At 43.0% G+C, this 21,326-nt stretch overlaps 1 protein-coding gene across 2 annotated transcripts in view; it reads left to right on the plus strand.

The window, feature by feature from the left end:
• AFF3 (ALF transcription elongation factor 3) overlaps window positions 1–21,326 on the plus strand; it is a 338,460-nt gene that overhangs the window by 284,506 nt on the left and 32,628 nt on the right. For both annotated transcript variants that reach the window (XM_063339571.1, XM_063339580.1), the window contains exons 11-14: window positions 5,396–6,448; window positions 9,015–9,139; window positions 12,836–13,037; window positions 15,747–15,871. In XM_063339571.1, coding sequence (XP_063195641.1) covers window positions 5,396–6,448; window positions 9,015–9,139; window positions 12,836–13,037; window positions 15,747–15,871 — 1,505 coding nt within the window. The remainder of the gene's footprint in view (window positions 1–5,395; window positions 6,449–9,014; window positions 9,140–12,835; window positions 13,038–15,746; window positions 15,872–21,326) is intronic.

Below are 21,326 nucleotides of genomic sequence, written 5' to 3' on the forward strand. Positions count from 1 at the left end.
AATGTAAATGACTTAAAAAACGTGATGGCTGCAGTGGTTTTCATAGGTCATGCCTTGATGGGATATGGGAGAGGCCACACATGGATAGGGACAGGGTGTCCCAGGGAAGCAGGTTACCTGTGCTTTCCCTGCCCCACTGTATGACTGATGGCACCAGTTCAAAACATGTCTATATGATGTCTCTGACTGGAAGTCCGGTCTGCTTTGTATTAATACTTTAACTTACATTTATGCACCCAGTGAAGCCATTTTTCTAAAGTATATGCCATGTTCTTTACCCAGTAAACGGAGAGAGACAGCTCATTGGAAGCTCTTTAAAGGGAGAACCTGTACACCTAAATTTAAGTAGTGAACTCAATTCCAGTCCTAGTCTTAAAATAAATTTCATCTATTGGATAAAATAAAAGAAGCAAATAAATCTCTGCTTTTGCTTTAGCATAAACTGATAAATTCAGGTACAATGAATTTGAGTACTCCAGCACAATGCTCAGCAGGATATCCATATTTCCGGGTTGGGAGTAACTTAATGTGGAAAACTGCAGACCATTATGAAGCCTTCATTTATTTTTTTTTCGATAATCTGAAATACTATATGCATATACTCAAAGATTTTTATTTCTAGGACAGTGTGCCTTCTGCATTTGAGGTTATATAGAAATTCAATTGCTGTTTCATTTCTTCTGTATTTTTTTCCTCATTTCATTTTGAAATCTTTGTGTTGTTCTCAGGTGTCTAAATACAGTTTCTTAAGAGTGTAAAAGCAGCTCATAGTAAAGCATACATATAAAATAGATTAGATGAATTGCACCCTAAAAGTGCCTGTTTCTTTCCATTGACTGTTTAGAGCCTGTAGTGACTAGCTCAGCTGTCTACACTTTATGTCTGCAGTAAACTAAGAAAAATGGCTGAGCTAGAACAGGAGACAACATTCAGACTGATTTCAGTGAGGTGGACAAATTAAGGTGCCTCAGACTTTAATGCGAGTAGTTACAGTTTTGTGGACTGCCAAACCTGAAATTATGAACAAGGGACTGAGGCTTCTATCTCCTGGTTCTTTGCTGAAGTCATGAATTCTTTGCATGACCTTAATTAACGTCATAAATGAGGACTCGAAAACAATGACATCTTGTCCTTGCAATTATTTCAGATGGTAGAAAAAAACCTTGGGTGTCAAGTCCATAGAAAGAGCTACATTTCACAAAGAATTTGGTTGGTTTGTTCTTTGTTCCATCGAATTATCCTGCAGACCTTTAATAAGGCTGAATCTGGTTAGACAACTGGGAATTCCCACTGTGCAGGGAGGACTAGAGGAAAGAATGGGCAGGAAGGAAGCGGAGAAGCCATCGCATGGGACAAAGCATCAGTGGCTAGTCAACAGTAAGCAGGCCAGAAGAAAGGTGTTCTGTCCTGGGCCCCGCCAGCCCCACACACCAGATGCAATGTCCTTTACAGCCTCCGCTGTTGGGACTAGTGCGCCACCATTAAAGTTTTTTCCTCTTTTTCAATGATTCACATATACACACGGGAATCTCCAGTTCTGATTTGATAAAGCGCTATTAGCAGTGCTAATAGTAGCAATAAAGTAGTAGTAGTAATAATCATAATAATCGTCATCATCATCATCATCTATGCCTTAAATACAATGAAAAGGCACCACATTTGTATGGGGATTGCCCTGAATGAAATCTTTGATAGCAGGGCAGCACAAGTGAGTTATCATAAGGGTAAATTAGTACGTGGATTTACAATAGGCTGTGTATACTGCAGGGATGACTGATAGCTCAGTCCTACCCCACAGTTGGCTAAGTACATGCACGTTTTATAGGCTATCTAATCTCTCAGTGAAAGTGGTGTCGTGCTTCAAGTTTACCATAGTATCAGCTGCACCTTCGGTCCCTTTTTTTAATAACAAGAGTAGAGTGATCCCATTACACTTCCATTGTTTAACAGCCCTTCGCCCCAGAAAGTGTTTCTGGGTAATGTTTTGGCAAAGGTTTCTTTTGGCTGCATGCCGCTTGTGGTTGCACTCTGGATGCATGCACTCTGGTCACACTCGTAGCCTTGAAGAAATCTGAGATATATAGATGTGCTGTGTGGGAGTCATCCCACCTAAATTTGGATGCTTGTACTATAGATACCTACATCTGCTCATCACCTCAGCCTCCCCTTTACAGTCGGAGGAGAGGAATAGACGTTTTTAGGGCCCAGCTCATCTGGCCTATTTCAGATATCTATTTCAAGAGGGAACGTTTCACACCCTAGAAGAGTAGTCCACTGACTGGAGAAGGAACTTGTTAAGTAACTCAGATATAGGTGTCTATGTTGTACAGATGAAGCCACCCACAATTTTTAAGGAAGCGTATCGCATCCTTCCGTTTCTTGATGAAGCCTGGAACATGTGTACATCTGTGGTGCGTTGGTCCCTGGAACTATCTTTGTCTGGTGAAGATTCCTGGTTTGGGCTTTCATGCCAAACCCATATTTCATTCCAAGTTAGCTTCACCAGACGACTGTTATTCCTCTTGCTATTGCCCACAGGGGCACCACCAGCTTTACTCCAATGGAAAACTGCCCAGTTCTCTTCAAGGCCTTTCCAAGATACAAAAAACTACAGGATGGAGACCATCAGTCTGGATTTATGTTCATATATATTTCCCTCCTTTCAAGCTGGTGAAAATGTCCCACTTGGAGCAAACCAACTTTTCTTCAATAGAATGGTATGTGACCTGCTCAGGGGGTGGTGTGGATGGAGGAATTAGGGATGTTCTTTTCCTCCCACAAATAATTGCATTTAGGTATGCAAAGTGGATGGGCGAAAACTTTCAAGTGAATTTGCCCAGTCCTCCCCCTTATTACTAGGCCTGCTCTTCTTTCTTGGCTGTGGTGATTTTGTTGTCTTGCAAGGTACCTTGGGTTTTTAAATGATTTCAAAGTACAGTAATTTTTAGTTAGAGCAATCAATTGAATAAATTACTTCCAAAAGTGAATTGGCATCACTCATATACACCAAATCTCAAATATTCCAAAACTGTATTGAGCCCCAAAAATAGTGAGAAACGTTTTTAAATTCTGATTTTTTAAAATTTGGATTCTTTTAATTCACCTTATGGGCTGCAGGCTTTTTACTTTTAGCAGATGCATCTTAAAAGGTTTTCTTAGCAGGCACTTCTTCAGGGTTTTTCAGCAGCCACAAGGATTTGAATTTTTATTTAAATAATCCCCAGATGTGCATCTAAGCCCATGATTCTGAAAGCTGAGGCTTTAAGAAAAAATAACGAGCGTCCCGAAACTCCTGACAAAATTAGTAAAGCTGACAATATTGCTGACCATTTTATTAGACTTCATATTTGGTTATTGGTTGGTGGGACTGTAGTTATTCTGCCTTAATAGCAGACATATCACTGTAGGAAAGTACCACGTTGCCAAGTTATGACACTGTAGCAGTTAATCACTGTTTTCTGCTGGTTTACTGTGATCCCTTGAAATCCATATTTTGTGAACCGCTGTTTTCAAGAATTACAAGGTACATAAAGAGACAGAATGGGATGTAATGGAAAAGCTGGAAGTTTTTTTGAACTTCCAAGCTGACCTATACTTATGGGCAGAGGTATATTTTTTTCCCACGTGCTTCTGATGTATGTCCTTCTCGTAAATACACCTGAACAGTGGAAAAACTTCCATGTATAGTCAACCTTTTACTATATATCTAGTAAATTCGGTGCACAATGAATGACACCAAACATATCTATCTGTATTTTCAGCAGCAATCAAAAAAATGCTGTTTATTTTCGATAAAGAGTTAAGAGTTGTAAAAATATATCTTCATCCAAGAGAAATACTGCCCATCCATTTTCAAGATTTACAGCTCAGGAAAGAAATTCCTCATGTAAGATATTAGGGAGTATGCTTAAGAAAAAATAAACTTAAGGAAATCCAGCAAACTTCCCACAGGTACTGGCTAACTCGATGATGAGTAAATTAGATGCTTTTGCAAGAAGGAATATTTGTATCATATGAATTCCGATGCCTAACTTTTTTGCTTATTTTAGGAGCCTTTGCTCCATGTAGAGTGAATACAACCCTCAGTGGGTGATTCTGGAAACGCCCTTGGCTATGCAGGAAACCTGTGTCACCCTCAGGCACCTACTTTAAATAAGGAGTTAAGTAAGAGACTCTTTTAAGTTAGAGACTGTGGATATTCTTTCTTGAGCAAACTTTCTTCCAGAGCATTGATGGTTTTCATGTTAGACTCATGACACACTTTTTGGTTATTCATATGCAGTACCTAGTGGATCAGATTTTGGTTCCAGTTAAGGAAATTAAGGGACTTTTCACATTGGCTTCTGCAGGGTTGGATTATGGCTGGCCATCTACCCCGTCATTTATTTCTTGGGGTTTTTTTGCCTTTCCTCTTCATTTTATTACACTCAAATTACCGATAGCAAGAAGCACTAGAAAACGCTTGCACATTGTTCTGAAATAACATTGTCTGAGCTGTGGTTACATTTGAAATCATAATTATCCCACTTCTTCACTGTCCAAACACCATTATGTTTTAGATGCTGTCTTATAACTTGATCATGTTGTGACAGGAACTAAGAGAAAAACTAACAGCGGCACAATACTCACAAAATGAGCACTTGACAATACCACCACAAAACAAATGTTTGTGGGATCTCACAGGATTATAACGTCAATAGCAGACAGATTACATGAACCTCCTGGTTAGCCCTCCAGCTCCCCACTACATGCCTCTCTGCATGCTTTTTAAATGCTATTTTTATTTGTTGCAATGGCACAGGACACAAAATACATATCCCTAGGTTTCCTACTAGCTATCCTGCCTTAGCCACAGCCATACCCCTGCCTTGTTTTCCTCCCTTCCTATCGCCATTATATTTTCTTCTATTTGAAAACTTGGGAGCGTTTCCCAGTAAAGCCGGTGCCAGTAGCACTGTGTGAATCATCCTTAGAAATGATGAATCACTGAAGCCGTCCTCTTTCCCAACCTCATTCAGAAATCAAAAATATCCCCACTTGCGCGGCATGCCCCACGTCTCCCGTCCCACCGCACAGTGTTAGACCATCTGTAGCTTGGCTTCAGCAGGGAAGAGCCTGAACCTCCAGGATTAACACACCTCTGCTGGGCATGGGACCTCCTTCCAATGCTCCTGCCTTTGGGAATACCGCATCCAGCCCCCTGTGCCACCATGGCAGCACCCCAGGCTGGTGACCAGGGCCAGGCAGTTGCCATGGCTTAGGGGTGGCTCCTTGACCAGAGGAAAATCTCAGCAGTACCATGAGGGACCTGGCGTTTTGGTGTCCCTGAGGGAGCGTCAGGGTAAGGGCAGCAGGGTTTTGGCTCTAACCTCATTGCTATCTGTTTCCCTTTCAGCCTGAGCCACCCTCATCTAACAAGTGGCAGCTGGACAAGTGGCTGAATAAAGTCACCCCGCACAAAGCACCCATCCTGACCCACCATGACGGCACGGCGCTGGAGGCCCATCCCTACTACGGACGCGTGAAGGCGGAGCGGCAGGAGAGCGAGAAGACCCCGGCCACCGGCCCGGTTGAGCACCGCAGTGGGGAGGGCCGTGCCACCACCACCGTCACCGCCGCCATTGGGGACGGACCGCGGCCCAGGACCGCCAACAAAGCCCCGGGCAGCAAAGGCGGCCGGCAAAAGTCACCCCCTGCAGCTGACGGCGGGCCTTCGAGGCGGGCGGCGGGGAAGAAGGCACCGCGGCGGGCTGAGAGGACCTCTGCCGGGGACGGCCCCCACTGCCCCGGGGTGGAGGAGCCTCCTTCAAGCCACAGCTTTCTGGAAAGCACTGCTGGAGAGGCGCCGAGGGCCCGGCCCGGCGGTGGCAGCAGTGGCGGTGGCTGCAGAGCAGGGCATCGCCGAGGGGAGCCCCGCTCGGCCGCGGCAGGCGAGAAGCGTCGGGCCCGGGGACCGAGCAAAACGGCGCCCAAATCCAAGGAGTTCATTGAGACCGAGTCTTCGTCCTCGTCATCCTCCTCCGACTCGGGCTCTGAGTCGGAGCGGGAGGAGCGCCCACTGCCCAAGGCGCCGCTCACAGCCGGGGCCGAGCCGCGGGCCAAGGACGCGGGGACCAGCGCCGCCAGCAAACCCCACGGCGGCTGCAGTGCCTTTGGCTCCATTAATGCCAGGACTAGTAGTGAAATAGCAAAGGAGCTGGAGGAACAGTTTTACACCCTGGTTCCTTTCGGTAGGAATGAGCTCCTGTCTCCTCTGAAAGACAGTGATGAGGTAAAGTCGCTGTGGGTCAACATTGACTTGGCTCTTTTGTCCAGGATTCCAGAGCGTTTGCCCGAAGAGCCGCTGGCCATGAGCGCCGGAGCAAGCCAGGCGGCCAGCCTCCCGCAGGGTAGTAGTGCTGACCCCCCCGCAGAGAAAGGTTTACCGAAATCTAGAAGGAAACGCAAGGTGAGCTTCAAGGGGACTGATTGGGGGGGTAGGGGAGGCCTCCAACAAGTGGGAGGCAAGCATTGCTTGTGCCCGCATCCACTGCTTGATGGCGGTGTCTTCTCTGGGCTGGCACTTCAGAGCTGGGATTTGTCCCCGCTCGCCACATAGGAACCAGCCAAGCCCCAGGGTAGATGTCATCCCAGGAGGTGATGAAACTCCTGTCCGCGAGGGATCACAGCCCCTTGGAGGTGGTGTTCACTGCTGGCACACGGCTTTCCATGCCTTAGCAAAGGCACTGCCTTTTTAGTAGGATAGTTTTCTCTCCTAAAGCTTCTCCCAAAACCTGAGCATTTGGAGGTGTTGCTTAGGTCCGCAAAGGGACAACTATTGGCTATCTTGTCATGGTCTGCATGGTGTCACTGCATGTGTGGAAAAGGGAGACGTAGCATCTTTTTTACCCTCAGATTGTCAACTAGAGGCAAGCCCTTCAGTGCTGGCAGGCAGTCCTGGCTTCATGGGGGATGTGCTTGCAGAGACCTTGTGACCTGCCTGGCTCTGCAACCTGCTTCCCTTGCACCCCAGTGGCCCCCTTTTACCCCCAGACTCTCGGGCAGGTGTAGAAGTGGGAGTGTAGTCCATTAGCTGCCCCCTCCCTGGCAGCACCATCACAGCAGACAGGTGGACACATCGCTCTGGTCACATCCACCCCTCCGCCCTGCCTCTCCCACAAACTTTCTGAGCCGCTGGTGGTGCCGAGGAGAAAGCCCCGTCCACCCCATGGCCACAGCTGTCCACCAAGAAGGCTTTCTGGTCCGTTTGTACTGATCTGACCCCGAAAGTCACTCTGAACTGGAATTGCCATCTGCCCAATTTCTGGACAGTTTTACTGTGCAGTCATCTGTCACCCTCTGAGCTACTGTACATGTACAGATTGATCTGTACATTTTTGAGGATCATTTATCTAAAGCAGTCTTTTCCTTTTTTATCTTTTTTCAATTTTTGGTTCTTTTTTTAGTATCTGAAAGGTGGCAACCCAGCTCTGACCACTGATAGAGCCATAACAGAGAGCCCTGATAAGCTTTAAGATGTGTTTGTCTGCATTTTCTTTAGAAAGTAGCATAGAAGTAATTGCACAGTACAAAATGATGGGAAACAGGTCAAGAAAGAGTGGCAGAAACTAAATATTTATGGTTTAGGCCATAGGAGATGCTAGTGTGATAGTGCCAAGCTGTACACCCAGAAGGAAACAGGACACTACAGAAGAGCAAAATAAATGCAGTCATTCTAGAAATGCTTAATTTGACTTTCTGTGGCACATATTATCTTTTGCTCTTCTGTCTTAAAGCACTGCTGTCAGTTGTGGTTTTAGTGATGTAATAAATACAAGGCATTCATGGAGTACCAAACTGCCCCTCAGCCTGGAATAAGGCCCTCAGTGGGAATAAGGACAGCTGCTATGCAAACTCAGAGCATGTGGTCCCTCTTCCCAAAATACTTTATGGATAAGACTAATAAGAATGGATTATCAGGCATAACTGCAAAATTAGAAAGAGCCCCTTATCACCTCCACCTCTGTCATGATCTCAAGAGCACAGGCGAAGTAGAGACAGAGGAGGATGGTTAGGCACTGAGATGCGAGAAGATCTTCACTCCTGTGGAGTGTAAGCTACGGTGTTAACCCCGTAGCAGCACCCACACTGGCACTGGGTAACACAGAAAATGTTGTTGCCATGCAGCAAGGCAATAAATAGAGTAGAATCAACAGATCATAAGTAAAACTCAGCCAGCACTGGAAGCTGGAGAACTTTTAGAAGTGGAAAAGACTGTGGACTTTGCAGGCAACTGGGAAAGCAGAGCCTTTGGGAGCCGATGACAGAACCTAAGGAACATAATAAAAAATTAAATAGTGGCAGGAAACATTGACCAGGCCAGATAGGGCCAGGGTGCAGTCCCAAGCAGTGGCACAGTCACCAGCTTTGTTTAACTGTTAACATGCTTGCTAATGTGGTTTTGGCCTGGGTCAACTTCTGTTCTTCCAGCCAGTGGCTGGCCCTCGCTTGGGACTGGAGTAAGGTCCATTCTGAAAAGGCAATCTGAATGTGGCATACCCTGGTTTGCAGGAGGAGCGAGATGAGTGCATGGACGCAAGCTGTGCCATGCTGGTTGGTCTCAGGACCAGTTGCTGATCTGTTGGATTTGCTGGTATAGGCATAGTCACTGATGGCAAGAAAAGAGAGGGAGAGACAAAGGAGGTATGAGGTTAAAGAGTAGGCAAGAGAAAAGTGCACAATGAGATGGGCAAAGAGGGCAATATACAGAAAAAATATTCCAAGGGGCAAGTGAGGAAGCAGTGGAAACAATTCGAGTTTTTTATCCTACTCCTTTGTTTGAACACTGCCTCTTAAGATTTTATTTTTTTAAGACATGGACCAATCGTCTCTGATCCCTGCTAGCTATATACTCAAAGAAAGTGTCTTCATTAATACCACTATGCCAGAAAATACCAGCCCCTGACTTTTTGAAATACTTTTGGATCTTTAGTAAATCCCAAACCTACAAGATTATTATTTTTCTCTTCATTCAGTGTGAGAATGAGGAAGAGTGCAGAGACATCAAGAAGACTCACTTAGAGCGAGAGAGTTCTTCACGATTAGCTGCCTCTGCCCACAGCATCACAACAGCAAATCACTGCAATATGAATGAAAATAGGTAAGCATTTTCCTTCTTTTTTACCACTGCGTCATACAACTAGTTGCAGTTTAATGCCATGTGTTATTTTTTCCTTTAATAGGATTTATTTTTTAATTACCACATTTTATGTTGAAAAATTTCCCACTGCATTCCCCTTACTTCTGGTTTAATGAACAAGTTATCTGCTCCTGACACATTTATATACTTGCATTTTTGTACTATTGCACAAAGAAGTTGTGAGTGCGAGTGTGAGATTCATGGAATCGGTAATTCTAGGTAGAGCGATGCGATTGTCCGAGACGTATTGCCAGACACTGTGTTGTAGGTACCAGTTCACGTAGGCAACCGTCTTATAGCCTTACAGTGTTACGAGTTTCAAACCGCAAGTTTGACTGTATAAATACAATTACCTGTAAGCTCTATGGAAAAGATTGAGAAAAATATTCAAAACAATGCCTGCAATACTCAGTTCCAGAATATATTTGAGATCCAATATTTTTGATTTTACAAGCAAACTATTCTGTGTAATTGCTCAGTATTTTAGGACAAGGAACTCTGACTTTAAAAACAATGACATTTTCATAGGATGCAGGGCATGAAAACAAATTCTGAATATTTTGCATTTGCTATTTGGCATGGTTTAGCAATGTTGGATCAATCATACTGAGCATCTCTGGAGACTTCCAACAGTCAAACTTAGGAATGCATCTTTTCAGAGTTCAGCTGCATGCTGCTTAGTACATGCTGGTAATCAGTATTTTTTTTAAAAAAATCATTTTCTGGTAGCATCAGGGTATCTCATGGGGTGAAACTGCTAAAATTAGAGAATATTTGTATTAATTGTATTAGGCTTTTCTGTTGTACGCATCGCTGATGAGTTTGAGCAATTCTTGTCATTAATACCAAAAAAAATCATGGAGAAAACTAATATATATAGTGCTTATTCAAAAATGTGCATTCAATTTTTTTGTCCTGACATGTCACATATGTTTCATAAAGTGAAAACAATACCCAGAACAGTTTGTTTTACTGTGGGTGATTGCATGCAGGCATGCCATTCCTGTTACCGCAGTGTCATATGTTTTACGTCGCATTCATTTTCAGAGAATAGCATGGCTGTCACAGCTTGCTATGTCATGGGGTTAATTCTGTGCTTCCTGGAAGCAGGACAATAATTTGTGTTTTGCTTGACATTATATTCTGTACTCCTGGTAGCAACTGTACGTTAAAGAAACAAAGAAGAAAGTCTTAAATGTATATTTGCCTCCTAATTCTTCCTCGGTCTGCTCTGCTTCCAAGATGTTTCTGTGTTTTATGCTACTGTAGGGCATGACACCAAATGTTAATATTCCCACAGTTGAGGATGGGCTACTGAGGCTGTAGCTAAACCAGCAGTGCAGGTCTCAGGACCTCCTGTCCCTCTTGCAACGGGCGGCTGCTCGTGCTGGCAGATCCCCCCTCCAGTTTTGCCACCATAGCTACCTGTGAGGGTCTCCTGCAAGTTCACTGAAGAAATTTGTCTGAAACCAGAACTCTTTTCTTCTTTTTTTTTTTTTTTTTTTTTTTTCCGGGTTGTTAGTATTCAGCTCCCAGGAGAGCCACACAGACAGTTTTGTCAGCACAACTGAGGGCCGGTAGCAAAGACAGGAGGAAAGACACCTTCAGACATGAGCATTTTCTACTGTGTAATTACAATCTGAGGTGCAGACTAAACAAGGCCCTGTTTGACAAGAAGGACTGGCGTGTCAGGCAGAGATATCCCAAATATCTTGCACCTATGTCAGATGCCACAGTCATAGAATCATAGAATCGTTACGGTTGGAAGAGACCTTTAAGATCATCGAGTCCAACCATTAACGTAGCACTGCCAAGTTACTACTAAACCATGTTTCTCAGCACTACATCTACCTGTCTTTTAAATACCTCCAGGGATGGTGCCTCAACCACTTCCCTGGGCAGCCTGTTCCAATGCTTGATAACCCTTTCAGTGAAGAAATTTTTCCTAATATCCATCCTAAACCTCCCCTGGCGCAACTCAGGTCCATTTCCTCTTGTCCTATCGCCTATTACTTGGGAAAAGAGACTGACCCTCACCTCGCTGTCCTTGCTGGGACAGTCTGCCCAGTCCCAGCAGATGATGGCTCACTGCAAATTGTTCTGCGTGGCTTCTCAGTATAAGATGGTGGTGCTGCTGCAGTTTAACTGCTCACAATACATTTAGGTGGGCCCTATGCAATGGGCCAAAGGCAACGTATAAGGTCTGCAACACAAGTGGAAATTGCAGCTACTTCTCACAAGCTCTGGCCCAAGCTTTTGAGGCTTGGGTACACTTCGGAAGAGCTATGGCTTCTCTTGGATGCTTTAGGCCCGCACTTTGACAATGATGTATAAATATGGCTAGCCAAGGCACGGATTTATGTTTGAAAATAGGAAAGGGAATGACAGCATCAGCCTGCACATTCAAAATAGTGCTAAAGGTCTTATTTTTCTTAGGGGGAGAAGAAGGGCACAGTTGTCCATCTTACACACTCTGATTCTTGCTTTTGTAAACAGCATTGGTCATTAAAGGAAAACAGTTGATGTTGTGTTTTAAAGGTACTACACTGTGGGAAACAGGAAAGGTTCTGAATTGTGATTCATGGCTTCTTTCACAGCTAGTTTTTTAAAGACTTGCCAGATAAATGGAGGAATGTATGATAAGAGCACATTTAATTAGCTCTGTTCCTTGAAATTATGTGCAGAAATAAAGTATAGTTTGTACCATATTCTTTTTTGTGATTCCATTAAGTGTATACTGTCTAATACAGTAACTATAAAGAAGTGAGAATTGTCCATAAAAAGTAATAGGCTGAATAAAGGGGAATGTGACAGGGAAAGGTATTGTGTTAAAATAGTCTGTCTGACCTTAATCACAGTTTTAGACTTAATGCAGACTGTCTCCTTAAAAAAAACCTTTTATTTTGTGTGTGTTGCTTTAAGATTATCAGCTAAATATTTTCTTCAAATTAGTGCATTTGAAGTTTATTTCTGGGCATATTTTTACAGTCTGCCTGACTTCTCCTCATCCAAAGCTTCTCCCAAATAAATGAAAGCTGAAAATACTGTGTGTGTTATAGCTTTCTTCTTTAGAAGACGGAGCAGCTCACATTTCTCTGCATCTACTGTTTGCATATGTTTCCTTTTATCTGCACTACCAGCCTATCTTTCTTTGTCTTCAAAATCTGTGTTAGATTAGGATAAACAGTGCTACCAAAGGCTGGGCATCGAGCACAAAGATAAGCCAGTCATCTTTAAACACATTTCCTGTTTTAGTTCACATATGGTTTTATTGCCATGGCTTATAAATTGTCACCTGTAATGGTGAAATAGGGCTCCATAACCTGAACTTACACTTCAGAGCCTAATCTCCGTCTCCAGCTATCCCTTAAGAAATGGTGAGCAAGTGGCCATTTATCTCTGTATTTTTTTTCAAGTACTCTGATACAGACTTTGTATTAACTCCAGAATTACAATTTGCCTTGAAGGAAAAGAGGAGAAACATGATACAAATTTGTAAATGAACTCTTGGTCCCAATACTGTAAGCTTGTTTCCAGATACCAATAGACTTTATCCTGCCAGCATGTTTTAAATTCAAAGTTTTGGTAATATATAAAACATTTACCTTTCTCAAAGCCAGCTTTGTGACACTCCATTACTGTAATTTCCATTTTCAGCTTGGCAATACCAATAAATAAAAATGAGAAAATGCTTCGGTCACCCGTCTCTCCCCTCTCTGATGCATCAAAACACAAATACTCCAACGATGATTTAACTTCCTCCAGCAGACCTAATGGCAGCAGTCTATTACCTTCCATCTCCTCCAGCAAAAAACATAAGGGTGAAATCCAGTCGCAGCCACATCCTGGAGACTTAAATGTAAGTTTATGCTGCTGTTCACGATATAAAGCCTAGCTGTATATTTTTCACTTTGTATTGCAGTCTGTGATAGTTTTGCAGAATGTTATGCAAAAGAATTGTAATAATAAATGTTGTATTGTAAGTTCAGTTTTTCTGGTTTGGAGTTGAGCAAGGCACAGAAGTAAGGAAAGAGGGCAGGCTGTAAAATGGGCAAATAACAAAGGCTACATAAGCAAAAGGTAAAAGCTAATGGCCCGAAACAAATGGCTTTTGACCTCCAGAGTATTGCTTGGGCACGATGCAAGCCCCCTACATTCAAAAGCGTGGTGCATAAGGCCTCTACTCAGCCGCTGCCTAACCATGAGTGTGCCTGCAAAAAAGTTCCTAGAATCATAGAATCATAGAATAGTTTGGGTTGGAAGGGACCTTTAAAGGTCATCTAGTCCGAACCCCCGTAATGAGCAGGGACATCTTCAACTAGATCAGGTTGCTCAGAGCCCTGTCAAACCTGACTTTGAACATTTCCAGGGACGGGGAGAACATTCTCCTACATGTCTTACAACCAACTTTCTCAGACACTTCTACTTAACACTTGACACTGGTAAACAGCTTAGCACCAGCCACACAGCTCAGCTCCATCAGAGCCCAGGTATTCCGATATTTATCAGAGTCTTGCTCACGCTAAATGTGTTCAGAGCGCTTTTCCAGATAAGGCTATGTCACTACACCACGTGGTAGCAACTGCTTTCAGAGCACAGAGAGAGAAGAGTAGATGCTGCCCCCATTTATGTGTGAGTTCTGTGATTAGGATGCTGAAGTAAAGAGCCTGTTAGCTCTTCTAATTGAGGGAATTCACATCTTTTTCTCTCTCACCTCACAAAATCAAACCCTACCCTCCAGCCTACAGGACACTGCCAGTAGAAGATCAAGGGCAGAATATTGTCATGTCCTCCTTTGAAGCTGTTCTCCTTTGTGTGAAATACCTAGAAGTAGCAATTTGGGTACCATCATATTGATGTCCACTGCTGGAGCTTCTAGTCAAGCTGTTAAGGCACTCTGGTGCTACTAGAAAGGCACATGCTCCTCTCCTTGCTACAAAAACCATTTATGTATTTTATCCTATATCTATTTGCTGTATTTGTTATTTGATACATAAGAGGCGTCAAAAGTCTAAGTATTAGTGCCTAAGCAGCTTTCAGGAAAACAAACGACCTAAGTTGTAGCAGTGGTCTCCTCCGGACACTTTTGTTATGGGGATAACAAGCCCCACAGCGTATGTTAAGCATATATGTTTATACTTAAATATATATTTTTTTTTGGAGAGTGGAGGGGGAAGTAGTAACCATAATCTTAATTTTGGACACTTTTTAAAAAACAAGTTATCATAGACTGTGTGTTTCAATAGAATATCTCACAGATGCTTTTGGTAAATTGCAATAAAATTAATTACATTAAAATACTCCAATAAAAAGGCATTTTAACTAATCATAGACATTAATTTATTTTTTCATGGATTAAATGTAAATTTTTAAACATTTTAACTTCTGAAACATAAGTTTAGAGGTTTATAACCCATTCAGAATGATAATGATATGATTCTTTACTGTGTATCTTGAAAACAATTTAAATTGCTTCACAGGCAAATGTGCTGGAAATCAAAAGTAAAAGGTGATTGCTTTATGATCCGCACCCTTAGCAAATGTGTTTCACTGAGATTTTCTGCATAGGCTAGCAATGCACCATTTGGTCAACATTTTAACAACCTTTGCAATAAAATTCTTATGTATCCAGTTATTCATCTGAAAACTTGAGCCTGCTGAACTGATCTGGATGTGCCATATAGAAGATGAGAGCTCATGAACTATACATGTTAAAGTTAACTTTGCTTTATCCCATCGTCCTATCTGGCACCTAACTGGCATGCCCAGGTCCTTCAAATTTCTGTTAGAGACCTCAAGCCAGGGAGTGGCTTTTATCCATTTGAGCTTCTCTCCATTTCCCTATTGAGTTTCTCTCTGTCACCTGACAAAGAAAGAACAGTGTTTTTTGCCAGTGGTTATCAACCAAAAGCAACCTGGGGCCCTCAGCTTCGCACTGTGCCAGTGCATGGTAGCCCACACAACAGGTCACTCGGTAGGACGAAGGGCCCGTGAGGCCACGTAAAGAGCAGAGCTGCAGCTGAGGGAATGTGTGAGACACTGCCAAAAGACTTGTGCTTCCACCGTGGTGCAGAACAGTGATCTTTCAAGCTGATCGGAGACCTACAGCAGATAGAAACCTGGACCTCAGGCTATAAATTCATGCCACACAGGCACATCAGCAGCGCAGCGTGAAACGAGTCAAACAAGTGAGCCTTGCTCTCCCAAGGCAAGGGACAATGCTGGTTGGGAAGCTGAAGACTAGAGATATAACTTGATCTTCTAAATGACCACACCAGATCTATTCTTTAATAATTTCACTTACTGTGTTTCAGAGTGTTTTGATAGTTCAGCTCCATTTCTTCAGTATATCACATTGAAACTCCAGCCCTTTACAAAGTGCTCTGAGCAATATCTGTGAATTTGTGGCTATCGGTGACAGGATAGTTATACATACTCCATGATGAAACAGGAGGGAAAACTAACTGTCAATTTACAACACAATGCAAAGATTCCCTGTTGTTTATTAGATGCTTTTTTGAAGTTAGTAGCCAATTCCTCAATGTCTTCTCTGCTGTTTGTTGTCTAGAAAGCAATTCACATCAATTCGGAAAATGTTCTCTGCAATAAGCCCCAGTCCCAAACAGAGTCTTGGTCACCTCTGTCCAGCACACCCAGGGACTGCAGAAGGACAAAGCTTATCTTTGATGATATGTAAGTACAGATAACTTTACAATAAAGAAAACAATATCATTTGCTGCATTTAAAGACAGAAAAATGCAATTTGTCCAACAGGAGATGAATCATGGCCAGAAGTATTATGGTAAGCGATGAATGAGACATACTGTATAAACTCTTAATTTTGTGTCATAAATTAAGCCTGCAATCATCAGAGAGTAGTGAGGACTGGCTGTTCCCTAAAGGCACGGGGAACCAGGACCCAAGGGGCAGAACATGTGTGACAGAGCAGGGGCTGTGGCAGCTGGGGGTCCAGTCCCAGAACACGCAAGCAAGGTGAGCAGGTGTCATGGTTTGGGCCAGACGGAGATGAACGACAGATGCTCTTCCCCACCTCTCTCAAACTAGCACAGCAGGGCAGCCCATGGGTGGAGTCAGGTTCAACCAAGAGCCTAGATCCTCAGGCAAGTCCATGGTGATGAGGCAGGTCCAAGGTGAGGCCGGTGAGGGTCGGACACAGCCCAATGACTGCCAGGCATGCATAGTGACAAGGCATATCTGAGGTCCAGCCAGGAAAACAGTCCCCAGGTCAGGGTCCAGATTAATGGGGGCCATGACCGGGCACAAGCATGGCTTTGAAGGGATGGAGACAGGCACACTTACAATGAGTTGGACAGAGAGTGAAGGCCCAGACCTGAGTTTAAATGGATTTCTTTAGCCCATGGGCAGGAGGGGGAGGCCCCACATGGGGCAGGTCAGGGCCATTAAAGCTTTATTAGTACCCTCAGGGCTCTGGGATTAAGTATGCACACATCAGACTATTAATGTATACAGAACCATAGCAAGGTGGGGTGAAAGACGCACCCTGCTTGGAGCAAGGGGAGAGGACATATGGGAGCCTTGCATTGTTGAGCCTTGACAGCTGCTGCTGTCATTGATACTGCTGCTTAGATAAAGGTATCACAAAGGCAGGGTGAGTAGGAAGCAGCAGTGGTTAGCGGGAGTACCTGGAGGGATACCTGGCCCTCCCTACCTCCACTACGTCCTTCAAACATCCTCTGCCATCCTCCTCTGAAAATAATTCAAGGTTGCAATTGTCTTTCTTTTTGGTAAATTAAAATTGCTGGTTTGTTTCCCAAGGTCATTTAGGATGTGGTATTATTTAGGTGAAACTGGAGGTTGAAATCCTAGTATCTAGAAAATCCAGATTCTTTTTGTCTGGTAATGTTCTGGCCTGAAAATACTCTGGCTAGTGTAGAAGAGGTTCTGTTCAAGCTGTGCCTCAGACTGCCTGGAGCTCCATAAACTGTGTGACCTTGACGTGCCTTTTGTACTGCCAGACTTTCACCCACAACAACTCTAACTCTTTTATATTAAACGAAACCCTGGAATAACAGCCTTGTTTCCTCAGGAACCACTTTCTACCAAAACTGAGATTTTAATAATAATAATAATAATAATAATAATAATAATAATAGTAGTAGTAAGGTTTGTTCACACTACCTGGTCTGAGGGACAACTAGAGGGACAGCAGCCTCTCCTAAAGAGAATCCAGGTTTCCTACTGTAAGGTGTAAATAATTCCCATAGACTTCAAAAGGATGTAACTGTTTCATATAAGAAGGCTGGTGAGATTAATTTCTGTGTGTTTTCATGGCAGTCATAAGGAGATGTAAGTTGAATAAATCAATTTTTCTGCTCCTTTTGGAGAAAACTCTCCCCTGTGTATATATCCCTATTTTCCCTCTTTCTCCACCTCTCTCCATGCTTTTAACTCTTCCAGTATATTTATTCAACAGTCTCCACTGAGGAAATCTAAAACTGTTTGGAAGTACTACCTAACTCATCATATCTCTTAAAATACTTTATCATCTATAATTTACTTGCAACTGTTCGATTTTTCTGCAGTTTAAACATGTACATACAAGGCAGAAAGGTATCAGTGTGCTTGATAAGAGTCAAAGTTACAGGACATGCTCACCTGTTTGGATTAGAAAAAATACAATCAGAAACAGCTACAACAGAACTATTGTATCTTCATCTGATTTTCCCTCAAGATGCAGACAAAAACCAGGGAACACTGGTTTGTTTCGGTTTTACCCTAGAATACTGCCATAGGAGAACTGCTTTTTTCACCGTCTCTCTCATCGAAGAGGCTTTTATCACTTGCATTATCCATTAGTGATATGTGTGATTTCTCTGGCAGGCATCTTCAATAAAACTGTTTCACCTTTTCAGAGAGAGATACAATTAAACTGTTCCTGTGTAGTGCCTTCCATGTAGAATATCCCCAAGCAACTTGTGGCCCATTAAAAAAAGCAATCTAAAAAGCCAAATAAGATAAAACACAGAATCAAATATGTCTTAATTTGCCCTTAAAAGAAAGAAATGGTTAAATGCCTGTTGTTCTAACTAGAGGAGCTGCTATCCACAACCTGTATCTAGGAAACACCACCAGAATACCAGCTATACTAAACCTTGCTTCTGAAATTACTGTGCAGAGAAGTCACTGAAATGTAGCAGATTAGACTGGCTGCAAATGTTAAATGTCAACAAATTTGACTCACATGTTAGAAGGATCAAATTAAACATGGCAGCCAGTGTCTTTCAAACTCATATAGTACCACAGCAGAGGATTTGAAGAAGTGTAATACAGTAGGTCTAAAATTATGTAGTAATCCTAATGGCAGCATTTGTGCAAAATGATGCCTATGAAGTATTTCATCTCATAATCCATGAAGTTATGAATTGCTGTAATCCAGCCATGGCTTTAAAGTCTTCATTTTAATCAGACTCTATAGTTTTTAAGAGACTAAATCCCTTATATTTGATTTAAAACAACAACTAATTTTTTTGACCAATCAGTGTCTCTTTGCTTTATTCTCAATTTATTTTCTCCAGATCATTGACAACAGCTGTCACTAGCAATAAATTGGAACACAAGTAGGTCAATAAAAAGTATATCTTGCTTGGCAGAGTGCTGTATACACATACATTGCAACATAAAAGTAAATATAGCTAACGGTCTTCAAAAGGCAGGCAAAATCCTATTTCCCCTGCTTTGCCATTGTTTACTGCCTGCTCTAGATATGCTTCGAGGTACCCAGCGTGCCGCATGTATAAGTGACATCAATGCTGTTTCCAGTATTAATTCTTAACAAGATTTCCTAGATTTTTGGCCATTTCTGGCTCTATGAAGAGAACATTTTCAAGGCTACGTAATAATGCTTCAAGCCAAATTCATTCCTGCTGTAATTTCACTGAATGATAGAATTCCCAATAACCGCATTTAGGAACAAAGTCTGTTGTCCTTGAAGTGATAAGCACAGACATGCTGTGGGTGCCCGAGGGCACAGTCCCACACCCTCCTCAAAATACTGCGTGTGTGGTATGAAAAAGAGCAGAGCGTACCCAGCTTCCCAGTTATCCTTATGGCTCCTCAGGATTATTTTCTCACTTGCATTGTGGGTTACCCTTTCAAACTTGAGGTGTGGGTTTTCTTCCCTTGCATTTATTTTCCTTTTTTTTCCAGCCTTATAGGAGTAAGGTGATACATCTTCTTCGGCTTTTTTTCTTTTTTAATTCCTATTTTGTTGAATGTTTGTTCCACCTTTAAGGATTTAGGTGCTCCACACACCTACCAGCTTTACATTGTCCAAAGGACATATCCTGCTGTGAGACAGCGTTCCTTTATTTGTTTGTGAACAAATAAACCATACCAGAAAATATTCAACCTGTAAAGGTGTTACACTTAGAGCTCATAAAGAGCTCAAAAGATAACTTCTTGGCGCAACTCTTTGTTTTGGCTTGAACCCCAAGTCTCTCATTTTCAGTGAGAGACTGGAAACCCTCTCCTCTTCCTTGTTCTTCTGCCTCAGAGTGGAAAGGAAAAGGTGCTCTTGGGTTGTGACTCCCATACAACATGTGGAAGTCATCTCACTTTGCATTGCTCAAAATGCCTCAAGGACTCCTGGTCTTCCGAAGTATTTAGAGAGACTTTTGTAGTACCGGGCACATCCTCAGGAGCACAGCTAAGGAACAGAGTTTGGCTCCTCTTTCTTCTCATCAGCAATCTAAAAAATCACTGGTCAGATAGACCAACATCTACTACACTAAGTTCCTCACAATTCATGTGCTTACTTTGGACTGCTACCAGATTCTTGGCTTTGGGAGATTTCAAGACTTCAGCTGACCATCTCATTCTTCCTCTCCTATCCTTCTTACTTGCAGCAGTGAATTTTCTCGTGTGTATACTGCTGTCATGGTTTCATTAGGGATGGGATTGACTTTCTTGCTACAGCTGGTGTAGTGCTATGTTTGGATTTGGGATGAGAACAGTGTTGGTAGATCACTAATGTTTTTTGGTTGTTGCAAAGCAGTCAAGGCCTTTTCTGCTCCTCACGCTGCCCCACCAGCTGGGAGTGCACAAAAAGTTGGGCTGGGAGGAGACACAGCTGGGACAGATGACCCCAATTTACCAAAGGGATATTCCACCATATGATGTCATGGTCAGTATATAAGGTTTGCGGAGGAAGAAGGAAGAGGGGGGCACATTTGGAGTGATGGCATTTGTCTTCCCAAGTCACCATTATGCGTGATGGAGCCCTGCTTTCCTAGAGATGGCCGAACACCTGCCTGCCCATGGGAAGCAGGGAATTAATTCCTTGTTTTGCTTTGCTTGTGTACACAACTTCTGCTCTTCCTATTAGTGTGTCTTTTCTCAATGCACGAGTTTTCTCCCTTTTACTGTTCCGATTCTCTCCCCCATCCCAACTGAGCAGAGTGAGCAAGTGGCTGCATGGTCCTACTTGCTGGCGGGAGTTAAACCACGACAACTGCTCATGAAAATATAACATTAGACTATTAGACTGCAGACACTGCCTCCCATGATTACATAATTAAGCTGCCTGTTCTCTGCAAGACCACCTACCCCCTTTCTTTTTAGGGACACTTTATGAGAGCTTGGTCTGGTGGGAAAGAGATGCTTAATCAGCTCTAGCAGAAGATTCTTACAGGGTAAAGAATTTATAGCCACTGTTCCCTGCTGTCAAAGAAAAGCCAGGTCTGTGGACTGCATTTGAACTTAAAAGCTATATCCGTGCCCCTCCTCTGTTCCTATGAGCAAGTGGTCCAGCACTGCTTATGTTCATATGTTTGAATGTTTTCACGCTCCAAAAAAAGAACACTCATTGCCTCCTGAGAACAGTCCCTGGCCTGCGCTGTCTCCCAGCTGTGCCCAGGCATTGTCTGGGACTGAGCTCAAAACTATATCAGGGAGAGTAGCAGCAATTAAACAGCATGGATGATCAAACGATAGAGCTGGTATCCTTGCCCTGCTTATTTCATTTGCACAGACATAGCCAAGGAATGGTTCTATTGACAGACACACATTTGAAATAGCGTCCAATAATTTTGCCACTCAGGAAAGAGGATTTGTTTGCATCAATTGGTTTTGATGTGCCTTTTTCTTGCTCTACAGCTTGACTAGAAAA

The sequence above is a fragment of the Chroicocephalus ridibundus genome, chromosome 1, assembly GCF_963924245.1.
Source record: "Chroicocephalus ridibundus chromosome 1, bChrRid1.1, whole genome shotgun sequence".
Lineage (NCBI taxonomy): Eukaryota > Metazoa > Chordata > Aves > Charadriiformes > Laridae > Chroicocephalus > Chroicocephalus ridibundus.